We start from the raw sequence: 24242 nt of genomic DNA, 5'->3' as shown, positions 1-24242 counted from the left end.
AAAATATCCGCACGACAAAGAGAATTACCACATTTATAATATTTCCTTTTTGCGTAGACATAACATATTATCTTTTCTACTAATCTCATATGTGATCAAATATATGTAAAAAATCACAAAAAATAAAGATATATCAAAACATATTTTTGAAGTTCATGAAACAATGCCTCAAAACCCCACCCCATTTGGCCCAAATTACCCTAACGCCATCTCCCTTTTCGGGTCGGGCATATATAAATATCGGCAGCGACCCTCTTCAAGTTTTTATTTCTGTGAAACACCTGCTTCCGTTTTTCAAAAATTTGCCTATTTAATAGCGTATTTTTGCTTGGGGCTAGCGGTGATTGCTAATCTGCGCCACTTCTGGGCATCCTACAGGTCTGATTGCTGCTCCTTTAGTTAACAATTGTAAATCTTTGAACTTTTTGTGATTTTTGTATGTATTTATATGTTATTTGTACGTTGCATGATGCAGAAGTATTGAATTGTTAGGGGTTTTGATTGAAAGACAGTTGTATAATCTTGAATTGTTGGAAAAGTTGCAGGCTTTGTGTGGGATGTGAGTGTGTGTTTGGTTGTTGTTTGATAAATGGAATGTGATGGTGATGATTGTGGATCAAATAAAGGGGTAGATAAGGAAATTGGGCTAGGGTTTGATGTGAAATGTGGTGTTGGTGAAATTAGGGTTGAGAAGATGGGTGTGGAGGAATTGGGGAAAAAGAAAAGATCCGCGGAAGTTAAAGATGGCGTTGAGTCGGATGATGATGAACCGATTGGGTCGATGTTTAAGGTTGTTAAAAGTAGAAAGAATGCTAAGAAGGTTAAAGTGGAATGTGATGGTGGGTTAGGGTTCGAGAAGGTGGAAGTTGATGGTGGGTTGGATGATACATTGGCTGCTTTTAGAAAGAAGTTGAAGAAAGGGCCTAGGGTTTGTGCACCGAAAGGAGGGGGTTTGGATACCGTTGTGAAGAAAACAGAGACTGTAGTGAAAGAACCGAATGTGTGTGAAGATGGGACCGTTGAGTGTGTCAAGAAGGGGTTAAAAAGTAGTGGTAAAGAGAAAAAGAAAACGTCGGTGAAGAAGTCGTCGGGTGAGAATTTGACAGAAGAAGATAAAGAGGGTGGTTTAGAGGTTAAAGGCGGTGATAAAGAGAAAAAGAAGAGATCGAAAAGTAAGTCAGCAAAGAAGGCTGTGGGTGAGAATTTGACACAAAACGATCTAGAGGATTCTTTATCGGCTTTTCTCCTCAAGGCACAATCTGGTTCGCTTTGGAAATCTAGAAAAGCGTTGAAACATAAGCAAGACAAGACAACTCAAGCTTGTCATGATGGATCGGAACAAAAGCCTAATGATCCGGCTACAGTTGAGATTGGAGCAAATGAAAGATTTGATCCTACTGGAAATGAAGTTATTAATGATGTTTTGAATCATTCATCCTCTGAGATAACAAAGTCGACCAATGGTGTCTCCGAGATTGAAGTTCAAGAAAAAAAGACGGACCCCACCTGCGCTATCCCTAAGAGTGTGCCAATTGCAGGGTTCATAACTAACGCCACCTCACCCGCAGACCAGAAGAATTCTCCAATCTTGTTAGTTCACGACGAGAATATGAACCAGGGTTCGATCCCGAACACTGTTGATGGGGTTGTATTGGACCAGTTTCAAGTCGGTTCGCGCAGTGACTGTGATAGTCCAAAGAACGAAATTGTGTCAGTTTCTTCATGTAAAGAGAATGCATCAACATCAGATGGTAGGTTATCTCCAGTATCATTACCCGAATGTAATAAATTCGCAGATGAAAACGAAGCTTATGCAAGTGAAAACGGATCTATGCCTGATCCCGAAACAAAATTCAATAACAAGTCAGGTGTCAAGCGAATTATGAGGCAAGCTAAAAGACATAGGCACGATGACATGGCGTATGAGGGAGATGCTTATTGGGACACATTGATTCATGAACAGAACTTTTATGTGGATAATGAAGATGGAGAAAAGGTTCAGTCAGTTAAAATGAAAGGGAAACTAGATTTCTTGCAAACATTTGCTATGGAGGCAGAAAGCAGTGGCGTTGCAGCCGTCTCAGTTGGACTTAAAGCTCGTGCTGCGAGTCCCATCGAGAAGATGAAGTTTAAGGAATTACTTAAACGTAAAGGCGGGCTTCAAGAATATATAGAGTGCAGGTGCGTCTTAATATATCTGTTATAATTTTTTTTTTTGTGATTTACACTTTTTTAGTTCTAGTAAATTTACTTTGCTCATTGCAGGAACCATATTTTACATCTTTGGAATAAGGATGTAACTCGTATATTACCGTTGTCAGAATGTGGAATATCTGATACCGCTGTCGCAGATGAACATCCACAGGCTTCTTTAATAAGGGATATCTACTCATTTCTGGATCAATATGTAAGTTATGGAAGTCACATTACTCGTTTATAGATTCTACTAAAAAGTTGTTTATGCATTTTGGTTTCTAACATGTTATTTAACAGAGTTACATAAACTTCGGAGTTGCTTCTAAGAAGGATATATCAGACAGCAGTATAAAGCCCAATTTTACGCTTTCACGAGAAGATAACGATGGTATAAAATCGGGAACCCCGGTTACGGATTTGGATGATGGGGTTTCCTTTATTCTTGGCAGAACTAAAAATTACGATAATTTGAACGATGAGACCGATACAGCAACCGAATGTCCCGACAGTATTATTGGAAAAGATAAGGATCTTGACGTATCGGATCCACAATGTGGAAGATTATCAAACGGTTGTTATGCTCAAGCAGTGGATCCGATTAACCAAAAGGAGCCAACTGTGTGTATACAGTGTGATGATTCAGATTCAGAAACAAGAAAGAAAATCATTGTAATTGGAGCGGGCCCTGCGGGTTTAACCGCTGCTCGGCACTTGAGTCGTCTAGGGTTTCATGTAACTGTGTTAGAGGCCCGTGATAGAGTTGGAGGTCGGGTTTTTACAGATCATTCGTCTCTTTCAGTGCCAGTTGATCTTGGGGCTAGCATTATTACAGGTGTTGAGGCTGATGTCACTTCTCAAAGAAGGCCCGACCCGTCATCTTTAATTTGTGCACAGTTGGGCCTTGAATTGACGGTTTTGAATAGTGACTGTCCGCTTTATGATACTGTAACGGGCCAAAAAGTTCCTCCTGAATTGGATGAAGCTGTGGAGGCTGAGTACAATAGCTTACTTGATGACATGCAATTGGTTGTGGCCCAGAAAGGTGATCATGCAATGCAAATGTCGCTCGAAGAGGGCTTAGAATATGGGCTTAAGATCCAACGGGCCGGACCCGGATCCGATAATACGGGTACTAAAGAGGAGATCTTGAGTCCGCTTGAAAGGAGAGTGATGGATTGGCATCTTGCTCATTTGGAATACGGTTGTGCTGCTTCACTTCAACACGTATCACTTCCGTATTGGAATCAAGATGACGTTTACGGAGGATTTGGTGGAGCCCACTGCATGATCAAAGGTGGTTACGGTGCTATTGTTGATTCTCTTAAAGACGGTCTTCATATCCACCTTAACTGTATAGTTACGGATATTTACCGTCAACAAGAAGATGAATCACAAAAGAAAGTCAAAGTTTGTACGCAAAATGGCAAGATTTTTACGGGAGATGCGGTTTTAATCACGGTCCCCCTCGGATGTTTAAAAGCAGAAACCATAAAGTTTTCTCCTTCATTACCCGAATGGAAATATTCTTCTATTAAACGACTCGGCTTCGGTGTGCTTAACAAAGTTATTTTGGAATTCCCCGAAGTGTTTTGGGATGATTCTGTTGATTACTTCGGAGCTACCGCTGAACAAACGGATCAAAGGGGTTGGTGTTTTATGTTTTGGAACGTTAAAAAAACCGTTAACGCGCCTGTTCTTATAGCATTAGTGGTCGGGAAAGCAGCAATCAACGACCAAGATTTAACCCCGTCTGATCATGTAAATCACGCTTTAGCTGTCCTTCGAAAGCTTTTCGGCAAGACTGCGGTGTGCGATCCAGTTGCATCCGTAGTGACAGACTGGGGACGGGATCCGTTTAGCTACGGTGCTTACTCGTACGTTGCAGTTGGGGCATCTGGTGAAGATTACGATACATTGGGCCGGCCCGTTGACAATTGTTTATTCTTTGCGGGTGAAGCTACGTGTAAGGAACACCCAGATACTGTCGGTGGGGCGATGATGAGCGGGTTACGGGAAGCTGTTCGTATAGTTGATATTCTAACTACAGGAAACGATTTTACCGCAGAAGTAGAAGCAATCGCTGCTGCCAAGAGGCATTCGAACAGTGAAAGGAGTGAAGTTAGAGATATAATTAAACGACTTGACGCTATTGAGCTCACCGATGCGCATAAGAACTCTTTGTTGCAAAATATGTTTTGTAACACAAAGAGTAGAGCCGCGCGGTTGCATCTCGCTAAAGAGTTATTGAATCTCCCGTCTAACGTTCTTAAATCGTTTGCTGGAACTAAAGAAGGGCTCGCCATTCTCAACTCATGGATACTGGATTCAATGGGGAAGAACGGGACTCAACTGTTGCGTCAGTGTGTTCGTCTTCTTGTGCTTGTATCTACCGATCTACTTGCAGTCCGTCTTTCAGGTATATTTCTCATGACATATCAGATTTGTGTCTATATTTGGTATATGATTAAATTATGATGTTATTATGAATCTAGGTATTGGGAAAACGGTGAAAGAAAAGGTTTGTGTGCATACAAGCCGAGATATACGCGCTATAGCAAGCCAGCTTGTTAGTGTGTGGGTTGAGATTTTTAGAAAAGAGAAGGCTTCGAATGGCGGTTTGAAGTTGTTACGGCAATCGGGTGCTGCAGATGCTTCTAGAAGCAAATCTCATTCAGCTTCTGGGAAACCGCCATTGCGGGCCCATCATAAAGTTGTAACGAAGCCTGAAAATAAACCATCTAGTTCTCAAGGTTCAGCAGGAAAACAAAACTGCAAGGAAGAAGACGACAAAGATTTACCCATGACTGAAGAAGAACAAGCTGCGTTTGATGCTGCAGAAGCGGCCCGTGCTGCTGCTATAGCAGCTGCTGAGGTGTGTTTTCTTATTATTTTCTCGTTTTCTTTAAATAAAAATGAAGACTAATGATATTAATTTGCAGGCATATGCATCATCAGGTGTCAAAAGCAGCACACCCGTGCACCTTCCAAAGATACCATCTTTTAACAAGTTCGCACGACGGGAACAATATGCACAAATGGATGAATCTGAGTTGCGAAAGAAATGGGCCGGTGGCGTTACAGGTCGTCAAGAGTGCATATCAGAAATAAAGTCTAGAAACTGTAGAGTGCAGGATTGGTCAGTTGACTTTTCCGCTGCAGGGGTCAACCTCGAGAATTCGAAAATGTTGGTGGATGACCATAACCGGTCACAACGGAGCCACTCAAATGAAAACGCAGGGCCACTAGGTTACAGAGAGCACTCTGGTGAACATGAAAGTACAGGTGGCGACAACATATTTACGAAAGCATGGGTTGATAGCACTGGTAGTGAAGGGATAAAAGACCATAGTGCCATTGAAAGATGGCAATCTCAAGCCGCTGCTGCTGATTTTGATTTCTATAATAGGAGTATGCATGCGATGAATGAAGAGGAGTCGAATAAGAATTTAAAACCATTAGTTCACAGGCATGACGGGTTGGCTAATGACAGCTCAGCTTCTCAAGTTACTGTGAACCGAGAGTTGATGGGTAACCAACCTCGCGGTGTGGACAAAATTAAACAATCGGTTGTTGATTATGTGGCGTCTCTTCTTATGCCTCTTTATAAGACGAGAAAAATAGACAAAGAGAGTTACAAGTCGATAATGAAGAAAACAGCCACAAAGGTATGATAAAATAAAAATTACAATTGGAAATTTCATTGTCAACTTAAAACAATATAAAGAAAGTTCTATAAAGTTGAACTATATCTGTTTGACAAGTGAACGTTGCATACTTGAATTCAGGTCATGGTGCATATTACAGATGCAGAGAAAGCGATGCCTGTATTTGAGTTTCTTGATAATAAACGCAAAAACAAGGTATGCGTTTGGATGTTTTTCAGTTAAACCTATTCTGGTTAAGATATTTTTATTTATACTAATGCCATAAATTTGGTTTGTATGGTGCAAGTTGGAGGTTTCCAAATCTTTAGGGGTTTGGTTTTACTTCGTAAATCGCAGTTCAAAAAGAAGGATGTTTAATTTAAACATAATTAAATATTACAATAGATATAACTGAAATTAAGAAGTATTGATGTTAATGATTAAAAATATCAAATTAAAAACCGAAAAATCCAATCAACTGTATCGAAGTTGAAAACTTGTATCCTCATAACTAATTTCTCTGACCAAATTAGACATTTTAGGTCAATAAGTACCTGTTACTTTTTTTTTGAAAGACAATAAGTACCTGTTACTGAAAAACAAACACTCCCTTAAATTTATTGTGCTTTCTTTTTGCAGATTCGAACATTTGTGGACGACTTAATTGAGAGGTATATGGCTATGAAGACTGATGCAAAATCAGCAGGCTCCTGAAGATCAGTCTTTATGTTGATTCAATTGCTTTTTTGCTTTCAAAAACTAAAAAAAAAAAGTAAAGAAAAGTACACAAGAGATATGTTTTATGTAAGGATCATGGAGTTAGAGATATGCTTACAGACAACATCAATTATTGAAATTACTTTAGTTTTGATATGGTTTTTTTTTTTTTTTTTTTTTTTTTTTTTTTTTTTGCATTTGAAAACTGTAATTTAGTTAGGAACTGAAATACCCATTTCTGTCATTACAGAAGCAGTAGGAGAAATTTTCCCCATATCTTTCATGAAATCTGTACATGTTAGGGTTGACTTTGTTGCAAAAAGATTATACAAGACAATTTTCTTTGAAAACAAAGTACCATTTTCGGTCTTCATTTTACTTCTTTTTGGTGATCTTTTCAAACCAACTTTCTTTTGTGTTGCGGGTTTGCAAAAAATTGCGAGACTTTAAAACCTTTTTACGTCTCCTGTCTCTTGTTTCCTTTTGTTTCTCTATCACTTGTTTCTGCAGAAGTGTAACAGCGGTGTTCGTTCGAGTACCATGAAGCTGTTCTTGGCTGTCTGAGGAAGTGGTACATAGAATGATCAGAAAGTTACTTTGGAGGTTTGTTTTCATCCTAGAAATCATGATGAAATCATTGAAAATGTGTTAAGAGAGTATTCATGTGCTTGCTGGTTATATGAATTTTGTCAGGAGAAACATGAGACATTGAAGTCAGTTGGAGCTTATGCCACATGTTTGATTTCTGCACTATCCTATAGAAATTTTTTGGTTGAGGGTGTGTTCGGGGGGCATGGATTTAAGGTTCTAAATCTGAGTTAAAGCTCGTATGCTTCAAATTTTGATTTCGTTTTATTCATGTAAAGTATATTTTCGCTATTAGGGGTACCTTTACTTGAGTTGAAATGGTCGATTTAAGCGTTTGTTAATAGGACTTGCAATTTGTTCATTAAAAGTTGTTTGGTATGGATATGTGTTAATCTCGGTTTATAGATCTTGTATACGAACATGCCTAATGCGAGTGTAATGGAATTTGTACATTGTTCTTTGAATTTATTTTGATTTGAGATCGGAGACCTATATCTTGATTGGTGCTTCAAAACTCCAGTCGATTATAAACATGCTGGTATTGGGATGAGTTGTCTTAATTGTGCTAGGATAATTAAGGCGTTCGCTACTTGGGTATAACAAAATTCGTGGGATAATTAAGGCGTTCACTACTTGGGTATAACAAAGTTCGTGGGTGTGGAGACGACACGGTAAGGGGCAGCCAACGTGGCCATGTGGCCCTTTCGGGGACACTGCCCCATGGTGTGGCGGTGCGGCTAGGCATAGCCGGCCCTGGAGTGGGTGGGGAGGACTCTTAGCTAGGGCACATTTTATCTCGGGGTACATTCTTTTAAAAAATCCCACATATATTAAAATAGGAAACTCATAAAACATAAATTTATTTCTTATGCCCTTTTAAAACTCAGAGTCTCAAAACATAAAATCCTATTCAACTTATTCATTTTTCAAACCAATCTTATAATATTAGCATACAATCTCATGTCTCTCTTAAAATTACCCCCCCACCCCCCCCCCCCCACACACACACACACACACACCAACTACAAATGTTAAAATGTAAGAACATATATAGATCGAGATTGTGAATATGCTGATAACCATCTGATCAAAGATTACTTCGTTGAAAATCCTTTATATGATGTTAGTATAAACATTAGAATGTTGAATACAAGTTTTCAGAGCGACGAGAACTCTTCGTGGGAATTGTTGATATATGAAAAGACAATACCCATAACTTTATAAAAGGATGAGATGGTAGAGCTAAAAGATTTTTACTTTTTTTTTGACAAGAAAACTTCATTAAAAACAACCTTCGACCCAAACGGGCAAAAGGCCAAACAAGAACACACTCCCTCGACCCAAACGGGCAAAGGGCACAAAAAATTACAGCATATACATAGGGTATTTACACCAGTCACCCCAACTAATATGATTACATGACGTTCTATTTCTGATCCAACTATAACCTCTCGACTTAATCTCCCTCACAATCTCCTGCGGGCTACGCCTGATTTGATTGAAGACCATGTCGTTCCTTCCTTTCCATATGCACCAACACGAAATAATCACTAACCCTTGGATGATTTTTTTAGCCTTTTTTCCAGCTTGAGAATAAATGTGTGAATCCAGAATGTCTTTGAAGTTGAAAGCAAAAATTGGGGGGATCTTACACCAAACACTTAACTCCGACCACACCCGATTCACCACAGAACACGCCGTAAAAAGGTGCTCCACTGTTTCCTCAAACTCATTACAGAAAGGACACAAAATAGAAATGATGTTCACATTCCTTCTTTTTAAGTTCACTCTCGTAGCAAGTCTATCCAGGTTACCTCTCCAAGCGACAATGTTGCATTTAATAGGCACCCATTTACACCACTCGAAATCAGGAAGTTGACTATTACCCCTTTCGATAATTAAGGCCTTTTTAACAGCCTTCACCGAAAACCCATCTTGGCTATCATCATTCCAAACCCACCTATCCTTAGAGTTGTTGAGAGTCACCTTATTAAGAATCTCTCTACACTCCTGCCACTCCTTTAGCTCCACGTTCGTCTCCGGCAATCTAGACCAGTTCCATGTTAACCCATCATTTCCCCTGTTCATCTCCATTCTATCTGCAACCCTGCAAGTTTTAAATATTTCCAACCGGAACAAATGTGGCCATCTATCCATAAAGGGAATTTCTCCTTCCCAAGAGTCGATCCAAAACCTAATATCTTCCCCGTTTCCAACCTTACCCAAAACCAATTGATTTAAACCCTTCCCTTTAATTTTAAAGTTGAAAATCGATTTTACAATGTTTTTCCAACACTCTCCCATATTACTATTGAATGGAAGAAAACTTCTTTGATTTATTTTACCATGACAAGCATCGACCACTTTCCTCCATAAATTATGCTTTTCAACCCCGTATCTCCATCCCCATTTGACCAAAAGCGCTACATTGACCTCTTTGAGACGACTGATACCCAACCCACCACAAGATTTAGGCCACGTAACCCACTCCCAGGCCACCCAGTTTATTTTGTTATGATCATTTGATCCCGCCCAGAGGAATTTTCTCATTTTAGTTTCCAGCATCTTGATGACCCCAGCTGGAACTTTATAAAGCGACATGTAATAGATAGGGAGACTTTCCAACACAGAATTAATAAGAGTAAGTCTACCCCCTATCGAGATAGTTTTTGCTTTCCAAATCGACAATCTTTTATCAAAAACCTCAATTATAGGAGACCAGTTACTTATTCTATTCATGTTAGCCCCCACCGTAATACCCAAGTAAGATAAAGGAATATTACCTGTGTTACACCCCACCACCTTGGCCATATCCTTAATATCGGAAAATTCCACCCCCATCTCGTATAAGTCAGATTTATTCAAATTAATTTTTAATCCCGAACAAAGATAAAAAATCCTCAAACATCTCACCACGCTCACCACATTATCCTTATCCCAAACCCCCATCAAAAGGGCATCATCCGCATAAAAAAGGTGTGAAATATTCGGACCATTGTTAGGCAATTGGATACCTTTAAACCACCCCTCTAACCTTGCTTTGTCGAGAATGTTTGAGAGAGCTTCCATGACTACTAGGAACAGGAAAGGAGACAATGGGTCTCCTTGCCTAATTCCTTTGGAACAGCCAAACTCAAAGGTGGGAGACCCATTGACTAACACCGAAGACCTAGCCGAGGAGATAACCCCTTCCACCCATTTACACCATAGATTAGGAAAACCCATTTGCTCCATGATATCCAACAAAAACCTCCAGTTAACATTATCATACGCCTTTTCAAAATCTATTTTAAGCAAAAAGGCCTTTTTTTTCTCTTTTTTAATCCATGCCAAAATTTCGTTAACCATAAGGGGACTGTCGAGAATGTACCTGCCTCTAAGAAATGCCGTCTGATTTTCCGAGATGATACTCCCGATCACCTTTTTGAGCCGATTAGCAAGAATCTTAGAGATAGTCTTACTTATCACCCCAATTAGGTTGATTGGTCTATAATCTTTTAAGCCCAAAGGGTCCTTGTTCTTCGGGATAAGCGTTATAAAGGAAGAGCTGCATGCCTCCGATATCTTACCTTTAATGTAAAAAGAAGCCAACATGTTAGAAAAATCAATCTCAAATAAAGACCAGTACCTTTTGATGAATCTGAAGTTAAAACCATCTGGCCCAGGAGCTTTGTCCGCCCCGCATTCGAACACTGCACTCTTGATCTCTTCACCACTGAAAGGAAGCACTAGAGAAGCTGCCTCCTCTATCGCCAATCGTTTTAAGTTGTGACATATGAGTTTAGGTCTGTCCTTTATTTTTTCCTTGAACGCATTTCTGTAAAATCTCATAATCTCCTTTTTGATCAAAACAGGTTTGGTCGTCCACACACCATCTATCATAAGCCCCGGAATATTATTACACGCCCTCCTACTATTGATGTACCCATGAAAGAAAGCTGAATTTTCGTCTCCTTCCAAATCCCACTTAATCCTCGCTCTTTGTTTGAGATCCTTGACTTTGTATCCTTCCATCTCCTTAATATCTTTCATACAAAAGTGTTACAAAAGTGCACATGCACAATTGGTCAACTTGAAGATGTCTACAAGATTTCCACATGAAAGTCTACACCTCTTTTGTAAAGGTACTGCTTAGATTAGATGTATGGACGAGAATATTTGTGCAAACCGATTCAGAGTGAAATCCAAATTTTGTACGCCACACACACATCCAAACATGGATTTGGTGGAATGTTAGGGGACATTGATTATACACACTAGGGAAAGAAAAGAAATGATATTCTAAGCTTAAATTTCAACGACTTGTATAGTTCATTCACAAACAAGAAGCCCTACATACGTCACCCACCTTCCTACCTTGTAGATGTAACGAAAATGCAAGGTCACTACATACGTCACCGTATAAACCATTCTTTTTTCACTCGGTTTAAACTTTAAGAAAGCCATACTAATCACCGCCATCAATCGTTTACCTTCTCTGTCGGCTAACGATTCCAACCACCCATACTTAAACCCTCCCTCACACCCAACCCAATTCCCCCATTTCCAATCCTTCTTTACGTGTTTTCTCTCTTAACCCACTTACCAAATTCGGTATATGCGCTATACACGTCACCTTAATCGCCCAATTTCAACTTTCACTACAAACACCATGGCAGAAGAATTCAACTCCTCCGCGGCGGCGGCGACAACCGCCACATCAAGATCGAAAAAGTCGTTATGGCCTTCTGTTCTCCGTTGGATACCAAGCTCAACCGATCACATAATTAACGCTGAAAAAAGACTTCTCTCTATTGTCAAGTAATCGCTTTTATCCATAAATTTTAATTAACTTATATTTTTTTATGTTGATGGGACTGGGAGGACAAATTATGTTATTGAAATTAGAAATTGGGTTGTTTGGTTTTATGGATTTGTATAGCATGTTAATTGTTGGTGTAAAGTTGTTGATTAGAATTGTTTTGGATTGAATATTAGGACTCCATATACTCAAGAGCATGTTAATATTGGCACTGGACCGCCCGGGTCGAAAGTCAGGTGGTTTCGGTCTGCTAGTAATGAACCGAGATATATTAACACGGTTACATTCGAAAGTAATAAGGACTCGCCCACGCTTGTAATGGTACATGGGTATGCAGCTGCTCAGGGGTTTTTCTTTAGGAATTTTGATGCTCTTGCTAAACATTTTAGGGTCATTGCGATCGATCAACTTGGGTGAGTGTCGTTTGTTTTAATGTTTGTTGTTTCGTATGATGTGGCTTACTTCAATGGACATACATTGTAACATGATCAACCATTTTTCACCACGTAATATCTTATACGCGTTTTCTTTTATGTTGATGGGCAGTTGGGGTGGATCGAGCAGGCCCGACTTTACTTGCAAAAGTACTGAAGGTTAGCTGTCTAGCAAGTAAATCGTGTAGAGGATTACCCTTTATGTGTTTTGCATATTGTTTAATATGTTATGGTAATGCAGAAACCGAGGCTTGGTTCGTTGATTCCCTAGAGGAATGGCGAAAGGCCAAAAACCTTGACAAGTTTGTTCTGCTCGGGCATTCTTTTGGAGGATATATTGCAGCTAAATACGCCTTAAAACATCCTGAGCATGTGGAACATCTAATTTTGGTGGGATCTGCCGGATTTACATCAGAAACGGATCATAAATCAGAATGGCTTACCAAATTCAGAGCAACATGGAAAGGGGCCGTTATGAACCACTTATGGGAATCGAATTTTACGCCTATGAAAGTTCTTAGGTAATATGATCTTCATTTGTCTCTGATTTTTACTCATCAGTCATTCACCTTTTTACTAATATACGCTTTTAGTTATATAGACTTGCTTACATGTTACATGGAATTTTATGACGTAGGGGTTTAGGCCCGTGGGGTCCAAATTTGGTACGCAAATATACAAGTGCTAGATTTGGTGAAGGTGACATGCTAAATGAGGAAGAGGCAAAATTACTTACAGGTAGTTAAAACTTGAAACTTAAAGTCAACCGTATCTAGATTTAGTCTCCACGTTTAGATTTTTCTAATTGTTAACGGTTGTTGTGAAGATTACATATACCACACTTTGGCTGCCAAGGCAAGTGGAGAGCTTTGTTTGAAATACATCTTTTCATTTGGTGCATTTGCCCGAAGCCCTCTATTACAAAGGTTTAATTTCTTATATTGTTGAAGTTCTTATTAAGAATAGCGTCTTTCATTTTTATGTGTAAATAAATAAATAAATAAATAAATAAATAAAAATGTTTGCAGAGCTTCAGAGTGGAAAGTGCCAACGACCTTTATATACGGCTTTCAAGATTGGATGAATTATCAAGGGGCGGTAGATGCACGAAAAAACATGCCTGTTCCCTGTGAAATCATAAGAGTCCCAAAGGTATCCCTCCAAAATCATCTTAATGGATAGTTGACTTTTTGTGCTTGATCATTAAGATCGTAATATGGCATATTAACGTGGGCGTGACTAATATGTGATTGCAGGCTGGTCATTTTGTGTTTCTAGACAATGCAAACGGATTTCACTCTGCTGTACTATACGCTTGTCGCAGGTCTCTTTCATCAGATCCTAATAGTTATTCTCTGTCGGAAGGTGTTATTTCCATTTAGTATCATTCATTTAGATTATGTACAGGATTTCATTTACTTGATCGAGTAAAAATTAAATATGTTATCAGAATATGTTTGTAATTCGTGAGTCGATTAATAAGTGGGATCACAATCTAGCTCATGTTTCAACTGTTTTAACTAAATAGATTATAATATATGGTGAATTATGGTATAAGCTTTTGGAAGATCATGTATGCTTGAACAACTACTCATGTACTTTATATTGCATACATCTTTAATTGTTGTATTTTTTTGATAAAAATTTTCCAAGTTATATAAGCTGCTTGAACAGACCCACCACCACTGGAGTCTGCAGGTGTGTTGCATAGATGGGACAGTCTTTTTTTTTAACAGTAAAGGTGGGACAATCCATAGGTGAATAATGAATGCAGCTGTCATAGTATTGTTCGTTCCATAAATATCCTACTAGAGCACACCGGTAAAGATGGCTATAGATGATAAATTTACTCTTCTATATGTTTAGAAATAGGGGTGCAAATGAGTTTGGGCTCAAGACCATTTCTCTAAGACCGGTGGGTATGGGGAGGATAGTCTCTTTGAAGACTACCGCCACGTAGGCACCACGTAATCACGGGAGGAGGATAGTCTCTTTGGGGACTACCCAAGGGTGTGGGGACTAGCCAAGACTACCCCACCATTAATATATATATATATATATATATATAAAGGATGAGAGAGAAGTAAGATGGGGGGCCCACCAATCTTGCCCCTTCTCCACCATCGGAAATCCGACGCATTTGCCAAGCCGGGCCCCTTGGGGGCGGTGTGTGACGCAGCTAAAGGGGGGACGGGCCTTTTGCCGAAGCCCATACCTGGTAATCTAAAAACTCGGTTCGAGTCGAGTTCAAGTTTTTGTATTGAAGCTCGTGCAAACTCGAGTTTGATTAGGCTCGCCTGTTATTATACAACTTTCGTGTATATAATATAACATAACATATAATCACATACTAATAACTATTAAATTAAATATGATATGTATGTATGTATACAAGTATAATTGTGTGTATATATAATTAACCTCATTTACACCCCTACCATCTCTCTTGAATTATCCTCTCGAGAATGGCATCTCATTTTCTCTTGCTCTCACAATCCACATGTTCTCCCTTGTCGTTGTCATCCCACCGTGACCACAACTAGGGCTGTAAACGAACCGAATGTTCAGCAAACAGTTCGTGAACTATTCGGCGAAAAGTTCATTGATGTTTGTTTGATTAGCTTACCGAACAAACACGAACAAAAAATTTCGTTCAGTTAACTTAGCGAACGAACACAAGTCTTGTCCGTTCGACTGCGTTCGTGAACATTCGGTTACGTTCGTGTTTGTTTGATTGTATTAAAAATAATAATAATAATAATAATAATAATAATAATAATAATAATAATAATAATAATAATAATAATAATAATAATAATAATAATAATAATAATAATAATAATAAACCTTTTATCTAAACATATTGAAAACTTGAAACCATATTTTTTTCTAAATTAGATGAAATTTGGACATTCTAAGACATTTTTGGGGATAATTATGTCTAAGTTAGTTAAACTTGATTCATCCTTTCGTGGTGTAGTAGACTTCTTGTGCTTTGATTTATCATTTGATGATTGTATTTAACTACTTATATCCAATGTTTAAGGATAACAATGTTTTTGTCCCTTTTGCCTTTGACACATTTGGCTCCCTAGCCATAGAAGTTATCCAATTCTTAACAATTGTTCAGCCTCAGAGGGGTAGGGTTTTGTCTTTGGTAGATTAGGATTAGCAATTCAAAAAGAGGTGGCGGCGCAGCTTGTTGCCCGTCTACCTTCTATTTTGATTTAACTTGGCAAGTATGAATTTTAGAAAATAATGAAAACTCTACGAATTTATTCATTAAAAAAAGTTAAATGTTCGTTTGTGTTCGAGACCAGTGTTCACGAATTGTTCATGAGCAACTGAATTTCCTTAACGAACGAACACGAACATTTACTTACGTTCGGTATGCGTTCGTGAATAGTTCGCAAACATGTTAATTTCCTTAACGAACGAACACGGTCTTGTTTGTGTTTGTTTGGTTCGTTTACAGCGCTAACCATAACCATTCAATAGCCACTCTTCCACTTGCCAAACAAATGAATATTGTGAACCAATAACACAAGTACATCTACAGTTCTCACATAACTAATACGCCACATCTTGCCATTGCCACCCTATTTTCATATTCTCTAAACCCTATATAGTCTCAATCTCTCCTTGTTGTCTCTATCATCGTGCAACAGTCACTGATTATGATTTCGGTTCCAACCTAGCGTGGTCGGGGGGAAATTCAGAACCCCCTCCCATCGTTGGTTAATTTAATTGTCACGTTAGGATCTTCTTATTTTTTATAGAGAAAAATACTCGGATAGTCTTTATGGTTTGCACCATTTTCACCTATAGTCCCTACATTTCTAAAATTACAGCTATAGTGCCCAACTTTTGCACATTCGTTCTCGGATAGTCCCTAAAATGAATGAAGGTTAGTTTTCTCAATTAAGTTGATGTGAAATGACCTAACTACCCTTACTACTAAATTAATAACTAAAAATAAAAAGAAATTAAAAAATTATGTGTGACCCATGGTTTACAACCGTGTTCCACCCCACCCCACCCCACCTCACATTTTATTTCAGATCTATAGATCTATCCATTTTCCTCTACGATCACAATCACCATCTCCATTGTCTCCAACATTTCAGACATTTCTACCACCAGCATCTTCGTTCTCCTCACCACGTGCTCGAAGAAAACCACTCGCAGGTTAGTGAATTCGAAATCACGTTGTTAGGCTGAGAAGGTTAGAGGTTGTGGTTTCAAACCCACCTCTCAGCGGTCATGGCGGCTCATCGCGACGGTCCACGGTGGTCGCATCTTCTTTGGCAGTGGTTGGTTGCTTCCGACGGAAGCTCAGCGGCGGAAGCTCCGCGGCGATGATTTCGAACAATGGTGACGTCAAAGGTGCGGTGGGTTCTTTTCCGGCAGCCTTGTAATGGCACAGGTCTGTTTAGTCGGGTCTTGGGCAACGATGATCAACTGTAGTATGTGTTTGATTGCAATTATTGGAATTGCATATCTCGCAACTTGAAGGGGTATGGTCTCAAATCCTGCACCGGTCACATGAGTTAGCCTCAGGTCGCGCGCGAGACCATACCAAAAGTAAGCCAAACTGATGACTTTTCCGACCTTGCGCTGACTACAAGGGTGTGTTCCAAGTCGCGTGCGAGGTCAGGTCTAGGATAAAATCATTTCTGACACTTAGGTCCTTTAACAAAAGACCTAGCTTCCTTGACCTTGCGCCGACTGCACGAGATGTATTCAAGTCGCGCGAGGGCAAGAAGCGTAGAGTAACATCGGAAAAGTACAGAAGGTACGAGTGGCAGAGTAGTGGGCCAATAGGCGCTCTACAGGCTGTATCGGATCATGCTGCACGATGAACAATTGTACAGGGGACAAGAAGTGCATAAGGACACATACATGGCACCAATCAGCTTGCGCCGACCACTGCTCCATGATCTCCACTTAACTGCTGATTACAAACCAGACAACAAGGACAATTGTCAGAACACATGGATCCATTCAACATGCGCCAACTACCCTCTCGTCTGGAATCACTAACGGTCGTTACAGAGGAGGCAGAATGGATATTCCTTGTTGTCGACCTCAGGCCCAAGGCCTATCGGCCCATCTCCCTCACAAATCACCTTGGCTATAAATAGAGAACTTCACCTACATGTTTAAGCATCACTTCTTGCTCTCTCACTTTATACACACACTTTATCCTCAAAGCAAGTTCTTATTCTCACGCCAGAGGGTGGTTACAAGGAGAACCCCCTATTCCCCTCCTTGTAACGAGATTCACGGTGTTTTGATTGTTTTGCAGGATCGACGTAGCTGTTCATCGAGTTTAGAAGAAGATTAACCTTATTTGGACGAGACACTAACCACAAGCTAATCTCCGGATTAGTTTGGTGTTTCTTCATTGGCGCCCACCGATATTTATAATCAATTTTTCATCTTCTTTCTGAGTTGTTACTCTTGAACAATGACTGATCAAGGTATTCCTTTTTCCACCTTTCGGCTCACACTCTCAAATAGATACGACAGCGGACAACGGGCACATCTAAAACCAGCCCATTGACGTGTATGCTGAGGGTGAATGCACTAACGTCGGAGCCATACGCGCAAGTGGTACTCATACCGCCCAAACTGTGACCCCGAAAAATCAAGGTGTTGGTCCTTCAGCACCTGCGTCATCAGCGCTACCAGATGGGGAGACTCCTGCATCCTGGTTTGCGAAGAGTCAAGCGACGCTGAACGCTATTTACGCACAACTATGTGCGCAACAAGGGCCAGTCTAAGCGCAAACGCAGCAAACTCCGTTTGTGGCTCCAATGCCCCGACAACTGAACTATGAAATGCCGCATCAAGAACGCGTGCACAAGCATTAATACAACAGGTCGTTGTCGCCACGAAGGCAAAGTGCTCACACCACGCGTGACACATATGACGAATCAGGGAGCTACTATGATACCCATTCTCAATCTCAAAGAAGAACTCCGATAAGTAGCCGGCTTGGGCCGTGCAACATGAACGAAGAATGGGATACAAACACAGGCGAGTCTGATCCAACTTATAAGCAAGAAAAAACTTCGTCAGTTTTCAGTCGTCTCCCGAAGCATCATGAAGCTTACAGCCCACAGATACGCGTAGCGTACAATCCGTCAGTTGAGCATGATTACAATCTGATCTACAGACCAGCAGCAGAGCATTCCAAATTTATGTGGCTGTTGGAAATCTACACCTGATAATGAAGCATTAGAGCTCACAGTGCCTAGTGGGATAGATTTATGTGTCTGGATCTTATCTTTAATAATACTAGTTATGGCATATGTATTCATATCTTTAATAATATTGGCTTTGTATCTTCACATTATGATATATAATAAAACATAGTAATGCACTTTGTTTATCATATATGATAGTGGTGGAGGTGTTATGTGGTGTGGAGGTGGTATGGTGGTGAAAGGTGGATGGTGGTAGTGTGGTGGAAATGGTGGTGGTGAAGAGTGGGGAAGATGAAGTGGATGGTGGGTCCCACATAAATTATTGAATAATAATTATATTTTCTTTAACTTTTTAGGTATTAATTTAATAGTAATGACATTTTGGTCATTTCACACCTACTTAACGCCAAAACTAACCTCCATCCGCTTCAGGGACTATCCGAAAACGAATGTGCAAAAGTTGGGTACTATAGCTGTAATTTTAAAAATGTAGGGACTATAGGTGAAAATGGAGCAAACCAAAGGGACCATCTAGACATTTTTCTCAATTTTATACTTTAGAATAAAGTATAATTTCATTCTCTTGAGTTTACACCCAATCACACTTTCAGCCCTCATTTGAAAAGAACGAACACTCCAGTCCCCATGGTTATCGATTGCTCACAATCAAGTCCTTATTGGAAGTCACTGTTATAATGGGTTTTTTTAGTCTGATACATACTTAGAAACTACGTCTAACTGTGATAATGGGTTTTTTAGTCTGGTCATTTTTTAGGTTTTAGTTGTTAACGATCATGCTCAACCCATTATGAAATCATGTGATTAATATGTAAGTTTTGAATGATTTGAAACTAGTAACTTTAGTTTTAATATGTAACTTTTGACTGTATTTAAACTAGTAAGTGAATGCATGTTTTGTTAGTGTTTCTTGATTGATATTGTAGTTATGCACAAAAGGGATATTGTTTTAATGTAGGTGTTGTAGGTTTTGATGGTAAAGGACAACATGCATATGTTGGTTTAGTTCTGTTTGAGCATGAAGGAAAACAGTAAACATACCTGTTATGGCCGACAGGGCAGTGGAGAATCCAGTGAGAGAAGACGACATGGAGTTCGACATCTTTGTTAGGGTGATCTGGTTCCTCCTTAGGGTGCTAACTGATGATGGGGACTTAGAAACCGAAAAGGGATATCGGTTAGGAGAGGAGGTAATTCGTGATGACGTTATGGCTAATGGGGTGGTGTAATTGTGTAACTGAGTAACCCCTAAACCTCCACATAATTCTCCTTATATAAGCACCCAGGAGGAAACCTAATTAGTTAATAAGGGTAATATGGTCCATCAACAATTACCAACTAATTATTTAATAGGTTATTATATATTTTGATCTCTATAATGTAAATGATTATGATGGCTATAGATTAAATATTAATACGTAATATATTTAATCTTACATTCTCCCACTTAGCCGAGTAATCATTTACTATGAGTATTAGATAAGCCTGATCAGGAGTTAACACTCATTTTAGCCTTAAACAAGTACTATAGCAGAAAAATACAGCCGTTGAATCATTATGCGACTCAGGACCCCATTAATCATACTATAGCCTTAATTTAAAACCTAATCGTCATGATCAAAATACGCGTAAGCCCTTTGTTTGATTTGTAACTTTTATTTGTCTATATGCCATTATACCGGTTGAACATATTCTAACAGACATACAAAATCAAACTTGAGGAAATTTCATTAATCATAAAACATAAGCTAGTACAATATGCTCAAATAAGGTCTTTACTAAATCCCATATTCCGAACATGTTCTTCGTAAACCTTAGGAGGGAGACCTTTAGTCATCGGATCCGCAAGCATATCCTTAGTACTAATATACTCGATACAAAGATTATTTTCCTCAACTCGTTCACGTACAAATAGATATTTCGTATCGAGATATAAACCAGCTCCAGTCGAACTGTTACTGTTCGAGAAACTAATGGCAGCTGAATTATCACAGTAAAGCTTCAATGGTCTAAAAATGGAATTGACGATTTTGAGTCCAGTGACAAGGTTTCTAAGCAACATTCCATGACAGGTTGCGTTATAAACAGCAATGTACTCTGCCATCATTATGGAAGTTGTGGTCAACTGTTGTTTATGACTCTTCCAAGAGATAGGGCCGCCTGCTAACATAAAGATATAGCCCGAAGTGGATTTCTTGTCATCTTTGCATTTGGCAAAGTCAGAATCAGAATAGCCCACCACTTCTAAATGATCACTTCTTCTATAAGTCAGTTTATAGTCTTTCGTCCCTTGCAGATATCGAAGTACCTTCTTAGCTGCTTTCCAGTGATCTAGGCCAGGATTAGTCTGATAACGGCCTAGCATTCCAGCAATATAAGCGATATCTGGACGAGTACAGACTTGAGCATACATCAAGCTCCCAACTACTGACGCATAAGGTATCTGGCTCATTTGCTCCTTCTCAACCTCTGTTATCGGACACTGAAATGAACCGAAAACATCTCCTTTAACTACTGGAGCGACGGAGGGTTTGCACTGTTGCATGTTATAACGTGTAAGGACACGATCTATGTAAGCCTTTTGGGACAATCCTAAGATCCCCTTGTGTCTGTCTCGGTGAATTTCGATGCCAATGACGTAAGAAGCATCTCCGAGATCCTTCATGTCGAAGTTATGCGAGAGTAAACGCTTCGACTCATGCAACATGTCTAAACTATTACTTGCCAATAGAATATCATCTACGTAAAGGACAAGTATAGTAAAGTTACTCCCACTCATCTTGAGATAGGTGCATTGATCCACTTGATTCTTCATAAAACCTTGCCTCTTCATGACTTCATCAAACTTGAGGTACCACTGACGTGATGCTTGTTTCAACCCGTAAATGGATTTCTTCAACTTACAGACTAGATGCTCCTGACCCTCAGGTTTAAAGCCTTCAGGTTGTTTCATGTAAACATCTTCGTCCAAATCTCCGTTAAGGAAAGCAGTTTTAACGTCCATCTGATGCAGCTCTAAATCGAAATGAGCTACTAGGGCCATGACGATCCTTAATGAATCTTTACGAGAGACAGGTGAAAACGTCTCTTGATAATCAATTCCCTTTTTCTGAGTGTAGCCCTTTGCAACCAATCTCGCTTTGTAGCGTTCAACGTTCCCATTCGGATCCAGTTTTGTTTTGAACACCCATTTGCATCCTACGGGTTTGACTCCGTTGGGTAATTCTACCAAATCCCAAACGTCGTTTTTCTTCATGGATTCAAGCTCATCAATCATTGCTTTATTCCATTCAGAAGACTGATCACTGCTAATGGCTTCATTGTAAGAGATAGGATCATTGAGCTTTCCGGGATCCATTTCAGTCAGGTAGGTAACATAATCATCCCAATTAGTAGGCCTTCTTTGCCTAGATGACCTCCTGAGTGGATTATCGGGTACAGCGTTGTTTTGGTTATGAGCGTTTGATGTGCCTTCGTCATGAGGTATAATGGGTTCTGATTGTAGAGGTGAATTTGGAGTTGGTGCAGTAGCTTCAGGTGCAGTAGTTGCATTGGGTACAAGAGGAGTAATCGGAGTAATGGTAAGCGACGAGTCTCTCCCCCCCCCCGCGTCTTGTACTTCTTGCAATTCTTCGTAAGGGTTGGTACTGCTCCCACTGACCTTGAAGTCCTCCAGGAACGCGGCACGCTTGGTTTCAACAATACGGGTGACATGGGAAGGACAATAGAAACGATAACCCTTAGAGTTCTCAGGATACCCGATAAAGAAACAAGTAACTGTTTTAGGGTCAAGTTTCCTTATGAAAGGATTGTAAAGTTTTGCTTCAGCAATGCAGCCCCATACTTTCATATATTTAAGACTCGGTTTCCTTCCTGTCCAAAGTTCATAAGGAGTTTTAAGGACAGACTTAGAAGGAACTGTATTGAGTATATGAACAGCTGCTTTTAACGCTTCAGTCCAGAGGAATAATGGTAAATTAGTGTTGGCTAACATACTGCGCACCATGTTCATAAGGGTACGGTTTCTTCTTTCAGCGACACCGTTCTGCTGAGGTGTACCAGGCATGGTGTATTGGTTCACAATCCCCTGGCCCTTACAAAACTCATAAAATGGACCAGGAGCTTGACCTACATCAGTATGTCTTCCATAATATTCACCGCCTCTATCTGATCTCACAACTTTAATCTGACGATCTAATTGCTTTTCAACTTCAGCCTTATAATCTTTAAAAGTTGTTAGAGATTCAGATTTCTCCTTAATAAGATACAAGTACATGTAACGAGAATAATCATCAATAAAAGTGATAAATGAAGTATGTCCTATTATGCCAGCGATTTGGTAGGGACCACTAATGTCAGTGTGAATGAGTTCTAATAAATTAGAGCTCCTAGCGGCACCTTTCTTATTCGCTAATGTCATTTTACCTTTAAGACATTTGAAACATGTTCCAAAATCAGAGAAATCGAGAGGAGGTAAGACTTCATCCTTTACAAGACGATTTAATCGTTCTTTTGAAATGTGGCCTAAACGCTGATGCCACAACATGGATGAAGTCTCTAAGTCTCGTTTCTCTTCCATCTTTGTGAGTGATTCATTAATGTTATATGACAACAAAGATTTGGAAAAGTTATCTTCTAGTTCTAATCTATAGAGACCACCATCCAGAATACCAGTACCATAAAGAACAGAATCATAGAGGATAGAGAGTTTGCGATGACCATGGGAAACAATAAAACCGTCCATGTCTAACTTTGGTCCTGATACAAGGTTCCGAGTTACCTCAGGAACATATAAGGTATCATAAAGTTTAATACATAAACCAGTTTTCATAACTAATTGTAATGTTCCAATGGCCTTCACTTCTAATTCTCGATCATCCCCAACCTTAAGCGTTCTTTGGTTTCTTTCCAGCTTCCGGATTGAAAGGAATCCCTGAGTAGAATTGGTAACATGAACCATAGAACCAGAATCAAACCACCAAGAATTAGCAGGAACACTTAAATTATAGGACTCAAGTATCATAAAATAATCGTTACCTTTCTTAGCCAGCCACTCCTTAAAGTCAGGGCATTCCTTCTGCATGTGTCCTGTCTTTTTACAGAACTTGCAGCGGATACTGCCTAAGGAGTTCTTAGAGCTGGAAGGTGCACTTGTATTAGAGTTAGGATTAGGCCTTTGGACTTTTGAAGCATCCTTCCTCTGATAATTGTTCTTCCTTTTCTTAGAATTGGAGGTAGTGAAATTGGCAACATCAGTATGGCGATCCATCCTCATACGCTCTTCCTCCTGTACGCACATGGCGACCAGGTCACTCATCGTCCATTTTTCCTTCTGAGTGTTGTAGATGATCTTAAATGCTTCAAAGGACGAAGGAAGCGAAGTGATGATAAAATGAACAAGGAAACCATCACTGATTTCCATTTCCAGCCCCTTCAGCTTATTGGCCATGTCATTCATCATCATGATGTGTTCGCAAATGCCGCTCCTCCCATCATACTTAGTAGTCACCAGCTTGAGAATAAGGGTACTAGCGTGTGCTTTAGACGTCCCCTTGAACTGCGCCTCCACAGAAGCCAAGTAGGATTTAGCATCTTCAGAATCAGGAATAGCTCCCCTGATAGCGTTGCTTAT

The 24242-nt window shown here is 39.7% G+C and overlaps 2 protein-coding genes across 5 annotated transcripts; both read left to right on the top strand.

Moving 5' to 3' along the window:
* The first annotated feature begins 211 nt into the window (after positions 1 to 211).
* LOC110879605 (lysine-specific histone demethylase 1 homolog 3) lies at positions 212 to 6911 on the top strand. 4 transcript variants are annotated; one of them, XM_022128090.2, is made up of 9 exons: positions 212 to 378; positions 476 to 833; positions 867 to 2181; positions 2266 to 2407; positions 2494 to 4612; positions 4689 to 5068; positions 5136 to 5861; positions 5982 to 6056; positions 6480 to 6911. In XM_022128090.2, the coding sequence occupies exons 2-9, from the start codon at positions 590 to 592 to the stop codon at positions 6552 to 6554; spliced, it is 5076 nt and encodes a 1691-aa protein (XP_021983782.1). In that variant the 5' UTR covers positions 212 to 378; positions 476 to 589; the 3' UTR covers positions 6555 to 6911. The 4 variants fall into 4 exon arrangements, with proteins under 4 accessions (XP_021983782.1, XP_021983780.1, XP_021983781.1 ...); XM_022128088.2 differs by having other exon boundaries at positions 546 to 2181; XM_022128089.2 differs by having other exon boundaries at positions 540 to 2181.
* A 4483-nt stretch (positions 6912 to 11394) lies between these two features.
* Positions 11395 to 13937, top strand: LOC110879606 (1-acylglycerol-3-phosphate O-acyltransferase). Its single transcript, XM_022128091.2, has 8 exons — positions 11395 to 11945; positions 12123 to 12359; positions 12493 to 12539; positions 12622 to 12901; positions 13018 to 13118; positions 13207 to 13306; positions 13409 to 13532; positions 13637 to 13937. Exons 1-8 carry the CDS (start codon positions 11743 to 11745, stop codon positions 13760 to 13762), a joined length of 1218 nt encoding a protein of 405 aa, XP_021983783.1. The 5' UTR covers positions 11395 to 11742; the 3' UTR covers positions 13763 to 13937.
* The last annotated feature ends 10305 nt before the right edge of the window (positions 13938 to 24242 follow it).

This window comes from Helianthus annuus, chromosome 9 (genome assembly GCF_002127325.2).
Source record: "Helianthus annuus cultivar XRQ/B chromosome 9, HanXRQr2.0-SUNRISE, whole genome shotgun sequence".
Lineage (NCBI taxonomy): Eukaryota > Viridiplantae > Streptophyta > Magnoliopsida > Asterales > Asteraceae > Helianthus > Helianthus annuus.
This window is presented reverse-complemented; position numbering and strand designations above follow the sequence as displayed.